Source organism: Cherax quadricarinatus, chromosome 16 (genome assembly GCF_038502225.1).
Source record: "Cherax quadricarinatus isolate ZL_2023a chromosome 16, ASM3850222v1, whole genome shotgun sequence".
Taxonomy (NCBI): Eukaryota; Metazoa; Arthropoda; class Malacostraca; order Decapoda; family Parastacidae; genus Cherax; species Cherax quadricarinatus.
This window is the reverse complement of record NC_091307.1, coordinates 9083340-9099732: the sequence shown is the minus strand read 5'-3', so window position 1 is coordinate 9099732 and position 16393 is coordinate 9083340. Positions and strand designations below refer to the sequence as shown.

The window sequence follows — 16393 nt, the reverse complement described above, 5'->3', positions numbered from 1 at the left end:
CCTGGAACAGAACAAGAGTATAAATGCCAATCAGCACGGTTTTATGGAAGGCAAATCCTGTGTCACAGACCTACTGAAGTTTTATGATAAAGTAACAGAAGTAAGACACGAGAGAGAGGGGTGAGTTGATTGCATCTTCTTGGACTGCAAGAAGGCTTTCGACATAGTTCCTCACAGGAGATTGGTGCAGAAGCTAGAGGATCAGGCGCATATAACAGGAAGGGCACTGCAATGGATCAGAGAATACCTGACAGGGAGGCAACAACGAGTCATGGTACGCGATGACCTATGACAGTGAGCACCTGTGACGAGCGGGGTCCCACAGGGGTCGATCCTAGGACCAGTGCTATTTCTGGTATATGTGAATGACATGATGGAAGGGTTAGACTCAGAAGTGTCCCTGTTTGCAGATGATGTGAAGTTAATGAGGAAAATTAAATCAGATGAGGATCAGGTAGGACTCCAAAGAGACCTGGACAGGCTGGACACCTGGTCCAGCAACTGGCTTCTCAAATTTAACCCCGCCAAATGCAAAGTCATGAAGATCGGGGAAGGGCAAAGAAGACTGCAGACGGAGTATAGGCTAAGTGAACAAAGACTACAAACCTCGTTCAAGGAGAAAGATCTTGGGGTGAGTATAGCACAGAGCACGTCCCCGGAAGAACACATCAACCAGATAACTGCTGCAGCATATGGGCGCCTGGCAAACCTGGAGTTTACCTGGAGAGAGTTCCGGGGGTCAACGCCCCCACGGCCCGGTCTGTGACCAGGCATGAGACCTGAGAATAGCGTTCCGATACCTTAGTAAGGAATCGTTCAAGACACTGTACACCATGTACGTCAGGCCCATACTGGAGTATGCAGCACCTGTTTGGAACCCACATTTGATCAAGCATGTCAAGAAATTAGAGAAAGTGCAGAGGTTTGCGACAAGGTTAGTTCCAGAGCTAAGGGGAATGTCTTACGAAGAAAGGTTGAGGGAAATCGGCCTGACGACACTGGAGGACAGGAGGGTTAGGGGAGACATGATAACAACATACAAAATACTACGTGGAATAGACAAGGTGGACAGAGACAGGATGTTCCAGAGAAGGGACACAGAAACAAGGGGTCACAATTGGAAGTTGAAGACCCAGATGAGTCAAAGGGATGTTAGGAAGTATCTCTTCAGTCATTGAGTAGTCAAGAAGTGGAATAGCCTAGCAAGTGAGGTAGTGGAGGCAGGAACCATACATAGCTTTAAGATGAGGTATGATAAAGCTCATGGAGCAGGGAGAGAGAGGACCTAGTAGCACTCAGTGAAGAGGCGGGGCCAGAAGCTGAGTATCGACCCCTACAACCACAATTAGGTGAGTACACACACACACGCGCACAGTGGTACACATAGCAGAGGCGCTATGTGTACCACTAACAACAATCTTCAACACATCTATCGAAACTGGGCGACTACTTGAGGTATGGAAGGCAGCAAATATAGTCCCAATTTTTAAAAAAGGAGACAGGCACGAAGCATTAAACTATAGACCAGTGTCACTGACATGAAAAGTATGCAAAGTCATGGAAAAGGTTATCAGAAGAGTGGTGGAGAATCTAGAAAGGAATAAGCTTATCAACGACAGCCAGCACAGTTTCAGGGATGGGAAATCCTGTGCCACAAACCTACTGGAGTTCTATGACATGGTGACAGAAGTAAGACAAGAGAGGGGTGGGTAGACTGCATTTTCTTGGACTGTAAGAAGGCGTTTCACACAGTTCCACACAAGAGATTAGTGCAAAAGCTGGAGGACCAGGCAGGGATAACAAGGAAGGCACTACAGTGGATCAAGGAATGCCTGTCTGGAAGATAACAGCGAGTCATGGTACGTGGCGAGGTGTCAGAGTGGGCGCCTGTGGCGAGTGGGGCTCCACAGGGGTCAGTCCTATGACCGGTGCTGTTTATGGTATTTGTGAATGACATGACGGAAGGAATAGACTCAGAAGTGTCCCTGTTTGCAGATGATGTGAAACTGATGAGAAAAATTCAGTCAGACGAGGACCAGGCAGAACTACAAAGGGCTGGTCCAGCAACTGGCTCCTGGAGTTCAACCCCACCAAGTGCAAAGTCATGAAGATTGGGGCAGGGCAAAGAAGACCGCAGACGGAGTACAGTCTAGGGGGCCAGAGACTACAAACCTCACTCAAGGAAAAGGATCTTGGGGTGAGTATATCACCAGGCACATCTCCTGAGGTGAACATTAAATAACTGCTGTGTTCAGGACCCTGTACACCATGTACGTTAGGCCTATACTGGAGTATGCAGCACCAGTTTGGAACCTACACCTAGCCAAGCACATAAGGAAACTAGAGAAAGTGCAAAGGTTTGCAGGAAGACTAGTCCCGGAGCTACGGGGCATGTCCTACGACGAGAGGTTAAGGGAAATCAACCTGACAACACTGGAGGACAGGAGAGATAGGGGGACATGATAACGGCATATAAAATACTGAGAGGAATCGACAAGGTGGATAGAGACAGGATGTTCCAGCAACAAAGGGTCACAATTGGAAATTGAAGACTCAAATAAATCACAGGGATGTTAGGAAGTATTTCTTCAGTCACAGAGTTGTCAGGAAGTGGAATAGTCTGGAAAGTGATGTAGTGGAGGCAGGATCCATACATAGCTTTAAGAAGTATGATAAAGCTCATGGAGCAGGAAGAGTGACCTAGTAGCGACCAGTGAAGAGGCGGGACCAGGAGCTGTGAATCGACCTCTGCAACCACAACTAAGTGAGTACACATATGACATAAACATTATCCTACATGAGCATAGAGATAACGTGTTACATATTGACAAAGTGCAATAACCACCATTATGAATCCTTTGTTCTGCCTTTCCAAGAGGACCAGAGGACCCACCTGGAACAAGAGGAGAGAGTGATAGTAGAGCCCCTGAGCAAGTAGAAGCCCCAATACTCCTTGATGTCGTCCCTGAGAACCAGGTGGTTTATCATGACATGAGTACGGCGCTGGGAGTCCACGTCAAGGGTGCTGGGAGACAGGTACCCGTTGAAGCTCCCGTTCATGTTCACATTCTGTGCCTGGTGAAGAAGGAATATGTTAAGTAATGAATGAGAATTGCAGAACATGTTAAGTGGGAATGTAATACGTAGAATAACCAAGGTGTCTTGTAATTCAATCTGGTTCGTCTATGTAAAATGTTGCATGAAGATGGAAATTCCATAGATTCATTGTGAATAAGAAGTAAATACACACAATACTATGAACAGGAAGCAAAGGACTCATACGGTGCTGGCCGTCGTAACCTTTAAGGGCAACAACAAAAACAAAACATTCAAAATACGTAAATCATAATTTGGTGCTTAATAATCATGTTGAAAATTACCCTTATATATAAAGCATTCAAAAAATGGTTAATTTAATTCTGTATATAAGTTGGTAGAATTACCGACAATATGTAAAGTAAAAGGAGGACACAAGTGCAACTAATGTGACATTTTACTGTGGCAACGTTTCGCTCTCCAGGTGCTTTGTCAAGCCGTTACAGCTTGACAAAGTTCCTGGAGAGCGAAACGCTGCCACAATAAAATGTCACATTAGTTGCACTTGTGTCCTTTTACTTTACATACTTTAATTCTATTATATACAAAAATTAACGTGAAAAATAGTTTTGTGGATTCCTCAGATTTCAAAATTAGATTTACGTTTCCTGTGCAGAATAATGATTATATGTGCACAGACATACATTCATTCATTAAATAATGTTTCCAAAATTTGTAGTTTCCTGTATAAGTAAGTTTTATTTAGGCTACAACAACAACAACAACAACAACAACAACAACAACAATAATAATAATAATAATAATAATAATAATAATAATAATAATAATAATAATAATCCTTATTTCTACAAGTACATAGTACAACTTATACAGACCTAGAAAACAACAATGACAATTTGTAGAAAGCTTCTGGTAATGCAAAGCATTTCGAGCAACTTGGGTTAATTTTGTCCCCGGGTACGCCACCCACACCAGTCGGTGTACCGGGGAACGAACCTCGGACTTTACTGTGTGAGATGAGTGCAGTACCAACCGACCTACGGAACACACTTAAGTTAAAATTTTCACTATTAAGCAGCACATTTTCCTGATACCTGTGATATGCTTGTGATCAGTTTCGAGGGCTTCTCTATCCTACCAGCCCTGCCTGTGGCATAACTTCCTTGGTGAGTGTTTGTACAACAAGGCTGTTGGTAGAGAAGGTTGCATCTCTCCTCGTGTCATGCATAACGGAGAGCTTCTTTCATTGCAGTATATCTCCCTGTGCCACCCACGCGTGTCAAAATGCTCAAACAAAACAATAATTCTTTAGCCGTTAGTGCCTGAAGTACATGGCACCAGCATCCCACTTAACCTGGCGCCAGGGCCCCTCTTAATGGTACTAGTGCTCCATATACCTGGCATCAGTGCTCCACCTACCTGGCACCAGATGCCGGAGACGTGCCTACTAAGGAGACGCTGGTCAGTGGGCATCATAGGGTAGTGCCCGGGTGGGTAGAGTACGAGGCGGACATACAGAGGGATGGTGATAAGCAGTGTGGGCAGCACCAGAGCAAACACACATAGTCGCGCAACACGTCGAGGCCCACGAAGTAGTCCTGAGAATATAGAAAAGTGTAAATCTGTACACACATAAAAAAAAGCTTTCGTTTTAGAAAAGAATATGATACTAAAATTATGGCAATTATAATATAGTCGTCTTCCTATTTGGAGAGATATTTGCATTTGTATTAGTAACTTTTTACTTAATGCTCAATATATTAATTCATTTGCCAGATTATTGAGAAATTCTGGTGATTTTCCACATGAAAATGGTAATTTTGAATCAAATTGGTCACAGGCAAAATTAATGACCCAAAAATATCTACTTGCTTATGTCGTCTGTATGCAACAACTTGGTGCCATAAATGGGACACCAGAGCTCTATTTTTTCCCCTCATAAAAATTGCTTTACTATAACTGTTTCAATTAATACCATTATGCACAACGCAGAGGACTGGATTTTTATCACACACTGACATTTTGCTTCCATCAGGACTGGAATTTATAATACATTTGCATAGCAATCCTTTCATGGATTCGCCCCACACCAGTCGCCTTATATACAACATCTATAATTTCTAGGGAAAATATTTTGAAAATACTGTGGATTTTTTTATAATTTTCCTGACATTAGAATATAAAAAAATAAAATAATATAATAAATGTTCATTAATGTGGTTGGTTTGACTCGAGAAATTTCGAATGATGGGGGGGGGGGGGATCCAGCACCGCAGAGAACTACGTAGGAGAGACGCAGGGAAAATGGCGGAGTAAAATAGGTTGTACGTAATTTTGAAGAAATCGAGCGTCATCGAAGCCAAAAATGTGTGGATCAGTGTAAATGGAGAACTGGTAATAAATAAACGTCAAGAGCTCCGATATTAGCGAGTTACAAGAGAATGTAGCTGGGATTATGGAATATAAGGAGACGCTGAATCGTCTGAGCAACTCAACACAGGTAATGTGCACTTCCTTGTACTTTCAATAGTTTACATAGTTGGCCAATTTTCTGTTAGCTATTGTTATGGAGACGTTAGGATGTGATTACCAATTCTAATGTGTGACCTAAGGAAGATATTACGGTGTGTTTATTAAATTTATGCATGTAATTTAGGGTCATTGTATATTCTTACAAAGTGTATAATTTGTGGATCAAACCATTCATTAGTAAGTCAAGTATTACCATACAGTCCACAACCATAAATTACAAGTGTTACTGGTTTAAATTGAATAATCAATAATTATAAGTCCAACTTAGGTGAGTGTGGGAGTGAGCAGGCATCGAAGGAAGTATATAGTGCTTAAAGTCTCGTCTATCTCCGAGGTACAACTAACATCAGTAAGTGTAAAGTTAGTTGTATCTGATCCAGATTATATATGTGTAAAAATTCAGGTCAGTATATGTTAACCTCATGTACATAAGTTCTCATATATAATAAATACTAAAGATTTTTAAAGAACTACGTAGTACAAAACAGGGCAGCAAACCTTCCCTGACTATAGTTAATTAAATTTACACTTTTAATTAAATACACAAAATATTGCTGGAGGAATTCGGCTCATTTCACGTAGCCCATACTGCGAAAGCTCTCAATTTAGTCCCCCTCCCCACCCATCGTTTGACTTTCACAGTCCAATTATACTGGCACATCATTGTTGTGAGAGTGACTTTCCTCCCCCTCCTCATAAACTTCAGCACTCACATACCCAGTATGAGACGTGCTGTAACTCCTCTCCTTCTACACACTGGCTAATTTCCAGTAATTCCTAAAAAAGTGTTGTAGTTCAGAATCACTTCCCTTAACTATAAGACTAGAAGAGAGGAGAACCAGGGGCAACATAATTATTATATTTTATTCTTCTGATAAGCTATTCGCTTCCCAGTTTCGAGGTCGAGAACAAAAATTTACTTAATCAAAACACGAAACTACGAAGGGCAATAAAATTTCCTGTTACAATCTTACAGTTGTTTACTCCAAAAATTGTAATTATGAAACGGTGTATATGTAAAAGAAATGCATTTTTACTTTTCTAAGGACAATGAATGCCAAATCTGTGGAATGATAAGCAATACAGATGCAACTACCTTAGTTTTCCCAGCGTCAGCAATATGACCTCACCCTTCACAATCACTCGGTTTCAGACTGTCGAGTCCAAACGGCCGCTGATTTTGTACTCAAGGCTAACGGCTACCACATTTATCTTTTTTAGTAGACACCATCTATGGCAGTGCACACGAGTTCCTTGCAGCACACCCACATTAAGCCAACCAAACCACCGGTGGCCTGGTGGCTAAAGCTCCCGCTTCACACACGGAGGGCCCGGGTTCGATTCCCGGCGGGTGGAAACATTTCGACACGTTTCCTTACACCTGTTCACCTAGCAGCAAATAGGTACCTGGGTGTTAGTCGACTGGTGTGGGTCGCATCCTGGGGGACAAGATTAAGGACCCCAATGGAAATAAGTTAGACAGTCCTCGATGACGCACTGACTTTCTTGGGTTATCCTGGGTGGCTAATCCTCCGGGGTTAAAAATCCGAACGAAATCTTATCTTATCTTATCTTAAGACGTGCGTTAGGTGATTTTCCTTACGACTGCAGTGAAAACCACCCCTTGTAATACAGTACATACAGATAAGTCTGGAAGGTCTGAACAATACCTACTGTAGGTTCGAGTCCTAGATTTTTGAGAACAGTGAGGTAGCACATGAAGAGCCACTGATATTACAGGTCATGGCGTGATTTTTCACAATTTTTCCACAGATTTCGAGCACACTCCCACCTGAACAAAGACATCTTTATGGTTAACAGGATAATCAAACAAGGCTTATTTACAGAATCCTTTAATAGTGTGCGACCCACAGCAGCTGACTAGCATCAAGGAACCTATTGACAGCTAGGTGAAAAATGGGTAGAAGGTGTAAAACTTGTTCGTACGTTGCGGTTCTTTCGGGAATCAAGCACAACCCTTTCGGTTGTGAACCAAACTCTGCCAATGAGGAGGTAATTTCTCATATTTTTCTCTCAAGCCCCGGGCACACTCCTGCTTGAACGCAGATTGTCATGGAATCCCAACGTAGAAGAGTGCACCAAAGAATGTATAATTGCACACGCACCAGGGCCATCTGTTGTGTAAAACTTCAAGAAATGACGGTATAGTTTTTTATTAGTACGAAAAAGTTAACTACAATGTTTCGGTTACTGCCTCAGCGATCCGATCTCAGACTAGGCCAAACAGACTACAAAGTTTTAAATGTATAAACATAAATGAACAATATTATTATTATTTTTAAATAATTAAAAAATATAATTATCTTGAAGTGGCATATCATGGCGAGATTTCGAGCAGAAAAATATCAAACATCAGTAATAGGACGGGAGAAGCGAACTGAACACGAATTATTAAATTTTATCCCTGAATGCAAGTATGTTGGGCAGTACAGAAGTGCTATAGAAAGTGGATAGTACATGTTAACTCTAACAGTTTACATGCCATTGGCGATATAAACACAACAGGAATGGCGAGTAGGTAGCGGGGAGATTGGCAAGATTTAGAGGTGCTTTTTTTCACAGGCAGGTATGAATATCGACCTTTGGTGTCTTGGAGGGGCATGGGGGATAGAGGATACCTCGATTTGGTCACTTGGGTACACGGACCCTTGCTCCATTCACTGTACGCCCTCACAGGGTACGTATCCAGCCTCAAACATTTTTAAGTTAGGGATGGTTATACCTGGGCATTATCTACCCTAATCTGTTGCACAATGTGCATGCCTTGCTCTTGTTCACCTAGCAGTAGCAAGGTACCTGGACGCAACTCTAGTTTATTGTTGTGGGTGGCATGCTGAAGGGTGACCTTAATTAAGGCTGGGCTTTTGAATGAGCATAGGTAGTGTAACAGCTCTTGGTCTATAAACGGAACTCGTTACAAATATGTTTCTGAGAATGAAATGTCCCTGAACTTGACACGTCACATCCCATAACATAGTATGTTTTCCTGATATGCGTCGTATGTAAGCGTATTTAAATATGAACCGGCTTAAATCATAATGAGATGGCGTATGCCAATTAAGGATGAAATTCAATCTTATACGTGGAGCATTTCAATATACTGCTTAGGCCGTATGATATAAGTATGGGCTGCCCAGTAGGTAGTTGGATCTATCGATACTTTTCCAACTACTAACTAGACCATTGTTTAAACACTGTCTACTAGTTTGAATATTTGGTAATGTGACTTAACATCTGCAGGGATTCAGACTGTCCTTCAAGGGTTAAATTTTTTGAAAATGTACATAAAAACATAAGAACATAAGAAGCAAGGAAAACTGCAACAGGCCTACTGACCCATGCGGAACAGGTCCATGTCTCCCTTCCCCCGGATTAGCCCAATGACCGACCCAGTCTGGTCACCTCCACTCAAGGAAGGAGCACGGCACCAGACCCAGCAGCACAAGTTGAAGACTGAGACACTTCTGCAACATATGGGAATCTTTATTCAGGAAACGTTTCGCCACACAGTGGCTTCATCAGTCCAATACAAAGCAGAAGGTGTAAGGAGAGGAGGAGTTGAGGTAATCAGTCCCTCAGCCTGGAGTCGATGTGTTCAGTCCATCAATCTTGTAGAATGTACAGCATAGGGCCGTAGACGTGGCTTATATACTGTAGTCAGGTGAGGCGTAGCAGGAGGAGGCGGGGTCATAGTAGTACCATCCACTAGTCGAAGTAGGTCTTCGTCCAAAGGTTGGACAAGTGTTGAAGAAATCTTTGTAACAAGATCCCATGATGCTGCAGTGTCTGACAGTTGTGATGAATGGTTTGAAAAACCGACAAGTTGAAGATTGAGACACTTATGCAACATATGGGAATCTTTATTCAGGAAACGTTTCGCCACACAGTGGCATCATCAGTCCAATACAAAGCAGAAGGTGTAAGGAGAGGAGTTGAGGTAATCAGTCCCTCAGCCTGGAGTCGATGTGTTCAGTCCATCAGTCTACGGCTCATCTGACTACAGTATATAAGCCACGTCTACGGCCCTATGCTGTACATTCTACAAGATTAATGGACTGAACACATCGACTCCAGGCTGAGGGACTGATTACCTCAATTCCTCCTCTCCTTACACCTTCTGCTTTGTATTGGACTGATGAAGCCACTGTGTGGCGAAACGTTTCCTGAATAAAGATTCCTATATGTTGCATAAGTGTCTCAATCTTCAACTTGTCGGTTTTTCAAACCATTCGTCACAACCAGCAGCACAAGCTAGTCAGGTCCAACTCACACCCACTCATGTATTTATCTAACCTATTTTTAAAACTACACAACGTTTTAGCCTCAATAACTGTACTCGGGAGTTTGTTCCACTCATCCACAACTCTATTACCAAACCAGTGCTTTCCTATATCCTTCCTGAATCTGAATTTTTCCAACTTGAAACCATTGCTGCGAGTCCTGTCTGGCTGGAAATTTTCAGCACGCTATTTACATCCCCTTTATTTATTCCTGTTTTCCATTTATACACCTCGATCATATCCCCCCTACTTCTACGCCTTTCGAGAGAGTGCAGATTCAAAGCCCTCAGTCTATCCTCATAGGGAAGATTTCTGATACATGGGATCATCTTTGTTATCCTCTGTACGTTTTCCAGAGCATTTATATCCATTCTGTAATACGGTGACCAGAACTGAGCAGCATAGTCTAGATGAGGCCTAACCATGGATATATAGAGTTGAAGAACAACCTGAGGACTTCTATTATTTATACTTCTAGATATGAAGCCAAGAATTCTGTTAGCTTTATTACGAACACTAATGCACTGTTGCCTTGGTTTTAGATTACTGCTAACCAGAACTTCTAAATCCTTTTCGCAATCAGTAGTATTAAGATCTACATTATTTAGTTTATATGTGGCATGGTTATTTTCCTGTCCAACATTTAGAACTTTGCATTTGTCTATATTAAACTGCATCTGCCACTTCTCCGACGATTGCATCAGTCTATTCAAATCATCCTGGAGTGGTCTAGTGTCCTCATTATAATGAATTGGACGGCCTATTTTGGTGTCATCAGCAAATTTGCTTATGTCGCTATTTATTCCCTCATCTATGTCGTTTATGTAAATTGTGACCAACAACGGGCCCAACACACACCTGAGGAACACCGCTTGTGACGTGCCCTCATTCAGATTTCTCCCCATTTATGCAAACTCTGCTGCCTATTTGTCAGCCACGCCTCTACCCAGGAAAATTTTTCTTCTATTCTGTGTGCCTTAAGTTTCCTCAATAGCCTCTAGTGTGGAACTCTATCGAAAGCCTTACTGAAGTCCATATACACAATATCATATTCATTACCATGATCTACCTCCTCAAACACCTTTGTGAAAAATGTTAGTAAATTCGTAAGACAGGAACGTCCCTTCGTAAAACCGTGTTGAGATTCATTAATCAATCTGCGCCTGTCAAGATGGCTACGAATTGCTTCGGCAATTATTGATTCCATAAATTTTGCCACTATGGAGGTAAGGCTTATTGGTCTATAGTTCGAAGCCAAGGACTTGTCACCTGCCTTGTAAATAGGTATTACATTTGCCATTTTCCACTTATCAGGCACTATGCCAGTTTGTAGTGATATGTTAAAAAGATTAGCCAAAGGTATGCTAAGTTCCTCTTTACATTCCTTTAACACCCTTGTAAACAGTTCATCAGGGCCTGGGGATTTGTTAGGTTTTAGTTTCTCTATTTGTCTGAGGATCATGTCACTAGTTACCGCAATCGTACATAGTTTATTATCGTCCTGTTCTACATAATCTATTATTTCAGGAATATCGCTAGTATTTTCCTGGGTGAAAACTGAGAGGAAGTAGGTAATGAGAATTTCATACATATCCTTATCACTGTCAGTGATCTGACCAGAGTTACTCTTAAGTGGGCCAATCTTGTCCCTAATCTTACTTCTGTATACCTGAAAGAACCCTTTTGGGTTAATCTTTGAATCCCTTGCGACCTTAGCGTCATAATCCCTTTTTGCTTTTCTTATTCCTTTCTTTATTTCTCTCTTTAATTGAATATATTGATTTCTTAACTGCCCATCCCCTCTTTTGATACACCTATATATGCCTCTCTTTTGACGAGTGAGATGTTTTAATTAATTGTTTATCCATTTGGGATAATTTTTGTTAGATGTAATTTCCCTACTCGGAAGAAAAGTTGTCTGGGCAGCTAGAACTATGCTCTGAAAAACGTCATATTGGCAACCAAGAAAACCTACCTGACCCAAAGTCAGGACATCCCAATTTAGCCCACTCGGGTAATTTTTCAGTCCCATGAAGTCGACCAAGCGAAAATCTGGGACAGAGAATTGATTACAGTTATCTGGGTAATTCCATGATATATTGAAACTAAATGATTTGTGGTCACTTTCCCCAAGCTCATCATTAACCTCAAGATTATTAATTAGTGAATCTTTGTTGGCAAGAACCAAGTCAAGCAGATTGTTTCCTCTAGTTCGTTCCGTCACAACCTGTTCTAAAAAGCAATCCTGAACCGTATCAAGAAAGTCACTAGACTCAAGATTTCCTGTCATATTGTTCCAATCAATTTGTCTAAAGTTAAAATCTCCCATTAACACAACATTTTCGTATCTAGATGCCTTATGAATTTCGTCCACGTACAAGATGAACCTCCTAAGATATCTGACGTTTTGTCTTATTCTTGGAGTTGCATCCTGACTATGGAACTGAACTTCTCCAGGCCGAGGGACTGACAACCTCAAATTCTACGACTACAAGGGTGATGGACTGATTACATCGTCTTCACATCTCTACTGTTCCTGCCTACTTTCTGTATTCGACTGAAGAAGCCTACTGTGTAGGCGAAACGTTTCGGAATAAAGTTGTCTAACTGTTGCATACGTGTCTTACCTAACAACCTGTCGGTATTGTATACCATTTTGATGTTCATCATCTGTTCTACTTCTCACGTTGTCTTCTCATTTCATACTGTGCGACTGTTAGTAGTGCATCCACTCTGATGTATCCCTCTTCAGCCCCATTCTCTTAATAACTATGTCACATTTTCAAATAGGGTTTGCAGCCCATTTTTAAGGCTGGTTTGGTTTCCGTTATTTTAAGTCAGGTTACAACAAAAAACTATATAAATATAAGATAAAAGACGATAAAGAGTACTCTGCACCACGACTCTTGGATGTCACTACTGCCCGACTCCGGTTGTTACAAGTATCTTTGGCAGGTTAAATCACCACCACCAGATGTAGACCAAACGAAATGTAAACTTTGCCAGATGGACTGTTGTCACACCCTGCGTCATTATGTACTGGAGTGCGTCACACCCTGCGTCATTATGTACTGGAGTGCGTCACACTGCGTCATTATGTACTGGAGTGCGTCACACCCTGCGTCATTATGTACTGGAGTGCGTCACACCCTGCGTCATTATGTGCTGGAGTGCGATAAAAATTAATGAATTCGGAGACAACTCATTCAGAAATGTTCAAGATATGTCAAAATATTTTAGCCACAGTGGTATATTACAGACCAATCTGGAAAAATACCCTGACTTTGCTAGCTGTAAATAAAGCATTACCACGTGCGTGTGTGTGTGCTCGCGTGTTTGTGCTCGTGTGTGTGTGTGTGTGTGTTTGTGCTTGTACTCGCCTAATTGTGGTTGCAGGGGTCGAGACTCAACTCCTGGCCCCGCCTCTTCACTGACCGCTACTGGGTCCTCCCACTCCCTGCTCCATGAGCTTTATCATATCTCGTCTTAAAACTATGTATGGTTCCTGCCTCCACTATATCGCGTGCTTGTGTGTGTGTGCAAATCTACCTAGAGTTCATATCCTTTGTAACTTGTTCATTTATCAAAACTTTGGGGCCCAGTCCCTGGACCCATTATGTACCTCTGTAATCCTTTGACTACCACCCACAGGATGGGTATGAGGTGCATAATAGACATTAAACTAACACCACGAACAGAAAACGGGAAGCCACTGCGCGCGTTTCATTAACTGTTACATGTCAGCTGTTCAAAGTTCGGTAAACATCCACACATTTGACTTTTGCAACAGTATAGTTTAGAGGACGGGCTGTCCGTCCTCTTGTAATATACAAATAGTGTTTAGCTATGTTTAATTACCTTTTTCCTTCGGTCTCTGCCACAAAAACTTTAATGCTGGCCAATAATACCATTGAATCCACATAGATGCTAAAACGGACGAATATTGCATATTTCAGCCACATTGCGAGGCCCTCTTCACCAGTTTGCTAATGATGTCCCAATTGTGAGGCAGAAATAAACAATACTCATATTATCTTCTGTTTTATCATATTCATGTGGGATCCTTTATGTTGATTGCTAGTGTTATGCTCACTCCTCGGTGCAAGGCTAAGATAGACTGGATTGGCGCAGTAGCCAGACAAAAACGGAAGCTAGGGTGAGGCTGGCTGCACTATTACCACGTGTACACCACACTACTCTCACGTGTACACCACAGTACACTCACGTGTACACCACACTACACTCACGTGTACACCGCACTACCTACACAGTCACAGCTTCAACATTCTCAAATCAGGATCAGATCGGCCAACGGTATCCGTTTGAGAGGGACAGAATTGAAATTTGTCTGGTTGTACTTAATTCCGACATGTTTATGAAAAAATCCGGCTGTGGCAGAATGTAGCAGCATATTGTGTAGAAGAAACTATCTCCGATTACACTAAAATAGGCTGTCAGAGATCATTTTTGAGGAGAACAATAGAAAGCTATAGGATGATGGATAGGCTGATATTATATTCGGAGAAGTGGCAGATGCAGCTCATTGCAGACAGGTTTAAGGTTCTTATTCTAGGCTAGAAAAGAAAAAAAAACTATGGTACTTATAAGCTAGACAATGTAGATCTTAGTCAAAATGAATGCGAAAATGATTGAGGAGTTGTGGTTAGTAGAAATTTAAAGCCAAGACAACAGCGCATTAGCGGTTGGGTGTGAATTGAACCTGCCTAACATGGGCCAATAGGCCTCCTGCATTGTGCCCTTATTTTTTGTGTTAATTTATACAATAAGTAGTGTAAAAGAGGTGTGATGTGGCCTTGAACTCGGATCAGTCAGACAGCATTCCCACACCTATCAGCTGTAAAAGATAATAATGTTATACCATATACGAAATAAGTTGCTCGTAGGGGGGGGCCTCGGTCCGGCCATATTTTTATTTAGTGTCCATTTTTTTTTTACTGAAAATGTTTCTATATGGAAGCATTTTCAGTGATGTGATTATATAGGTGATAGCCCTGAAGATAAAACAAAAAAAATTTTATGGCAACATTCGTGTTGCCATATATCTAAAATACGAAGGGAGGCACTGGTCAGAGAAACAGCAATTAACGAATTTAAGATTAAGGAATCTTACAGGAGACAAGAAACACAGGAAAAACTAAAGCCATAAATGAAACTGAAAGAAACCCAAAATACTTCTTTTCTTATGCCAAATGAAAAGGCGAAAACAACATCCAGTATAGAACCCGTGTAGATGAGATGGGACTTTGATGACAACTAAAGTCCCGGTATGACTCAGTGTTTAGTGAGCCGTTAACCAGGCTAAAGAGTCGACAATGTAAATGAATTTTTTTATGACCGAGACTCAAAATCTGGTTAATTAAAAAATCTCTGATATTATCCTAACACCACAAGACTTCGAAAAGGCAATAAATGACATGCCCATGCACTCTGCCCCTGGCCAAGTCTCGTGGAACTCCGCGTTCATAAAGAACTTCAAGAAGCCCCTGTCATGTGCCTTTAGCATTCTATTTGACGCTGGTGAGGGGCTCTGGATCAAGGGAATTGGATCTGTGCTCCGGTTCCCTGAATTAAGCCGGGATACTTTCCACATCCCCCCACAGGCTCTGTATAATCCTACGGGTTTAGCTCTTCCCCCTTGATGATAATAATAATAATTTAGCATTCTGTGGAGAGGGAGCATGGACACAGGTGTCATCCCACAGCCACTAAAAACAAGACATAGCTCCGCTCTACAAAGGTGGCAGTACAGCAATGGAAAATAATTACAGACCGATAGTGCTAATGTCCCATACCATAAAAATCTTTGAATGAGTTCTAAGAAGCAAGATCGCCACTCACCTAGGAACCCATCAATTACACAACCCAGGGCAAAATGGGTTCAGGTCGCTTCTGCCTGTCCCAGCTACTGGACCACTATGACAAGGTCTTGGATGGTCTAGAAGTCAAACAAAATGCAGATGTAATATACACAGACTTTGCGAAAGCTTTCGGCAAGTGTGACCATGGTGTAACAGCGCACAGAATGCGTGTTAAAGGAATAACAGGAAAAGTTGGTAGATAGATCTATAACTTCCTAATAAATAGGACACAATGAGTAATAGTAAACAGAGTAAAGTCTGAGGCAACTACAGTGAACAGGTCTGTTACACAAGGCACAGTATTCGTCCTTATCATGTTCCTCATCCTCATACCTGACATACACAGAGATGTAAGCCACAGCACCGTCTTCATTTGCGGATGACACCCGAATCTGCATGAGTGTCATCTAACGAAGACACTGCAAGATTCCCAAAGGACATCAACCAAATCTTTAAATAGGCCGCAGAAAACAATATGAAGTTGAATGAAGAGAACTTTCAATTACTCAGATATGGAAAACCTGAGGAAATTAAAATTGTATCGCAGTATAAAACAAATACCAACCACACAATAGAGTGAAAAACTAGTGTGAAGGACCTGAGAGTGTTAATGTCAGAGGATTT

At 41.7% G+C, this 16393-nt stretch overlaps 1 protein-coding gene across 7 annotated transcripts in view; it reads right to left on the bottom strand.

Annotated features, from left to right (window-relative positions):
* Positions 1–16393, bottom strand: part of LOC128688856 (uncharacterized) — a 118382-nt gene that overhangs the window by 12482 nt on the left and 89507 nt on the right. For 6 of the 7 annotated variants that reach the window (XM_053776859.2, XM_053776858.2, XM_053776864.2 and 3 more), the window contains 2 exons: positions 4477–4655; positions 2894–3075 (listed from right to left, as the gene is read on the bottom strand). In XM_053776859.2, the coding sequence (XP_053632834.2) occupies positions 2894–3075; positions 4477–4655 (361 nt within the window). Of the gene's footprint in view, positions 1–2893; positions 3076–4476; positions 4656–8946; positions 9194–16393 lie in introns of those variants that run through there. The other variant, XM_053776860.2, reaches the window with a different exon arrangement.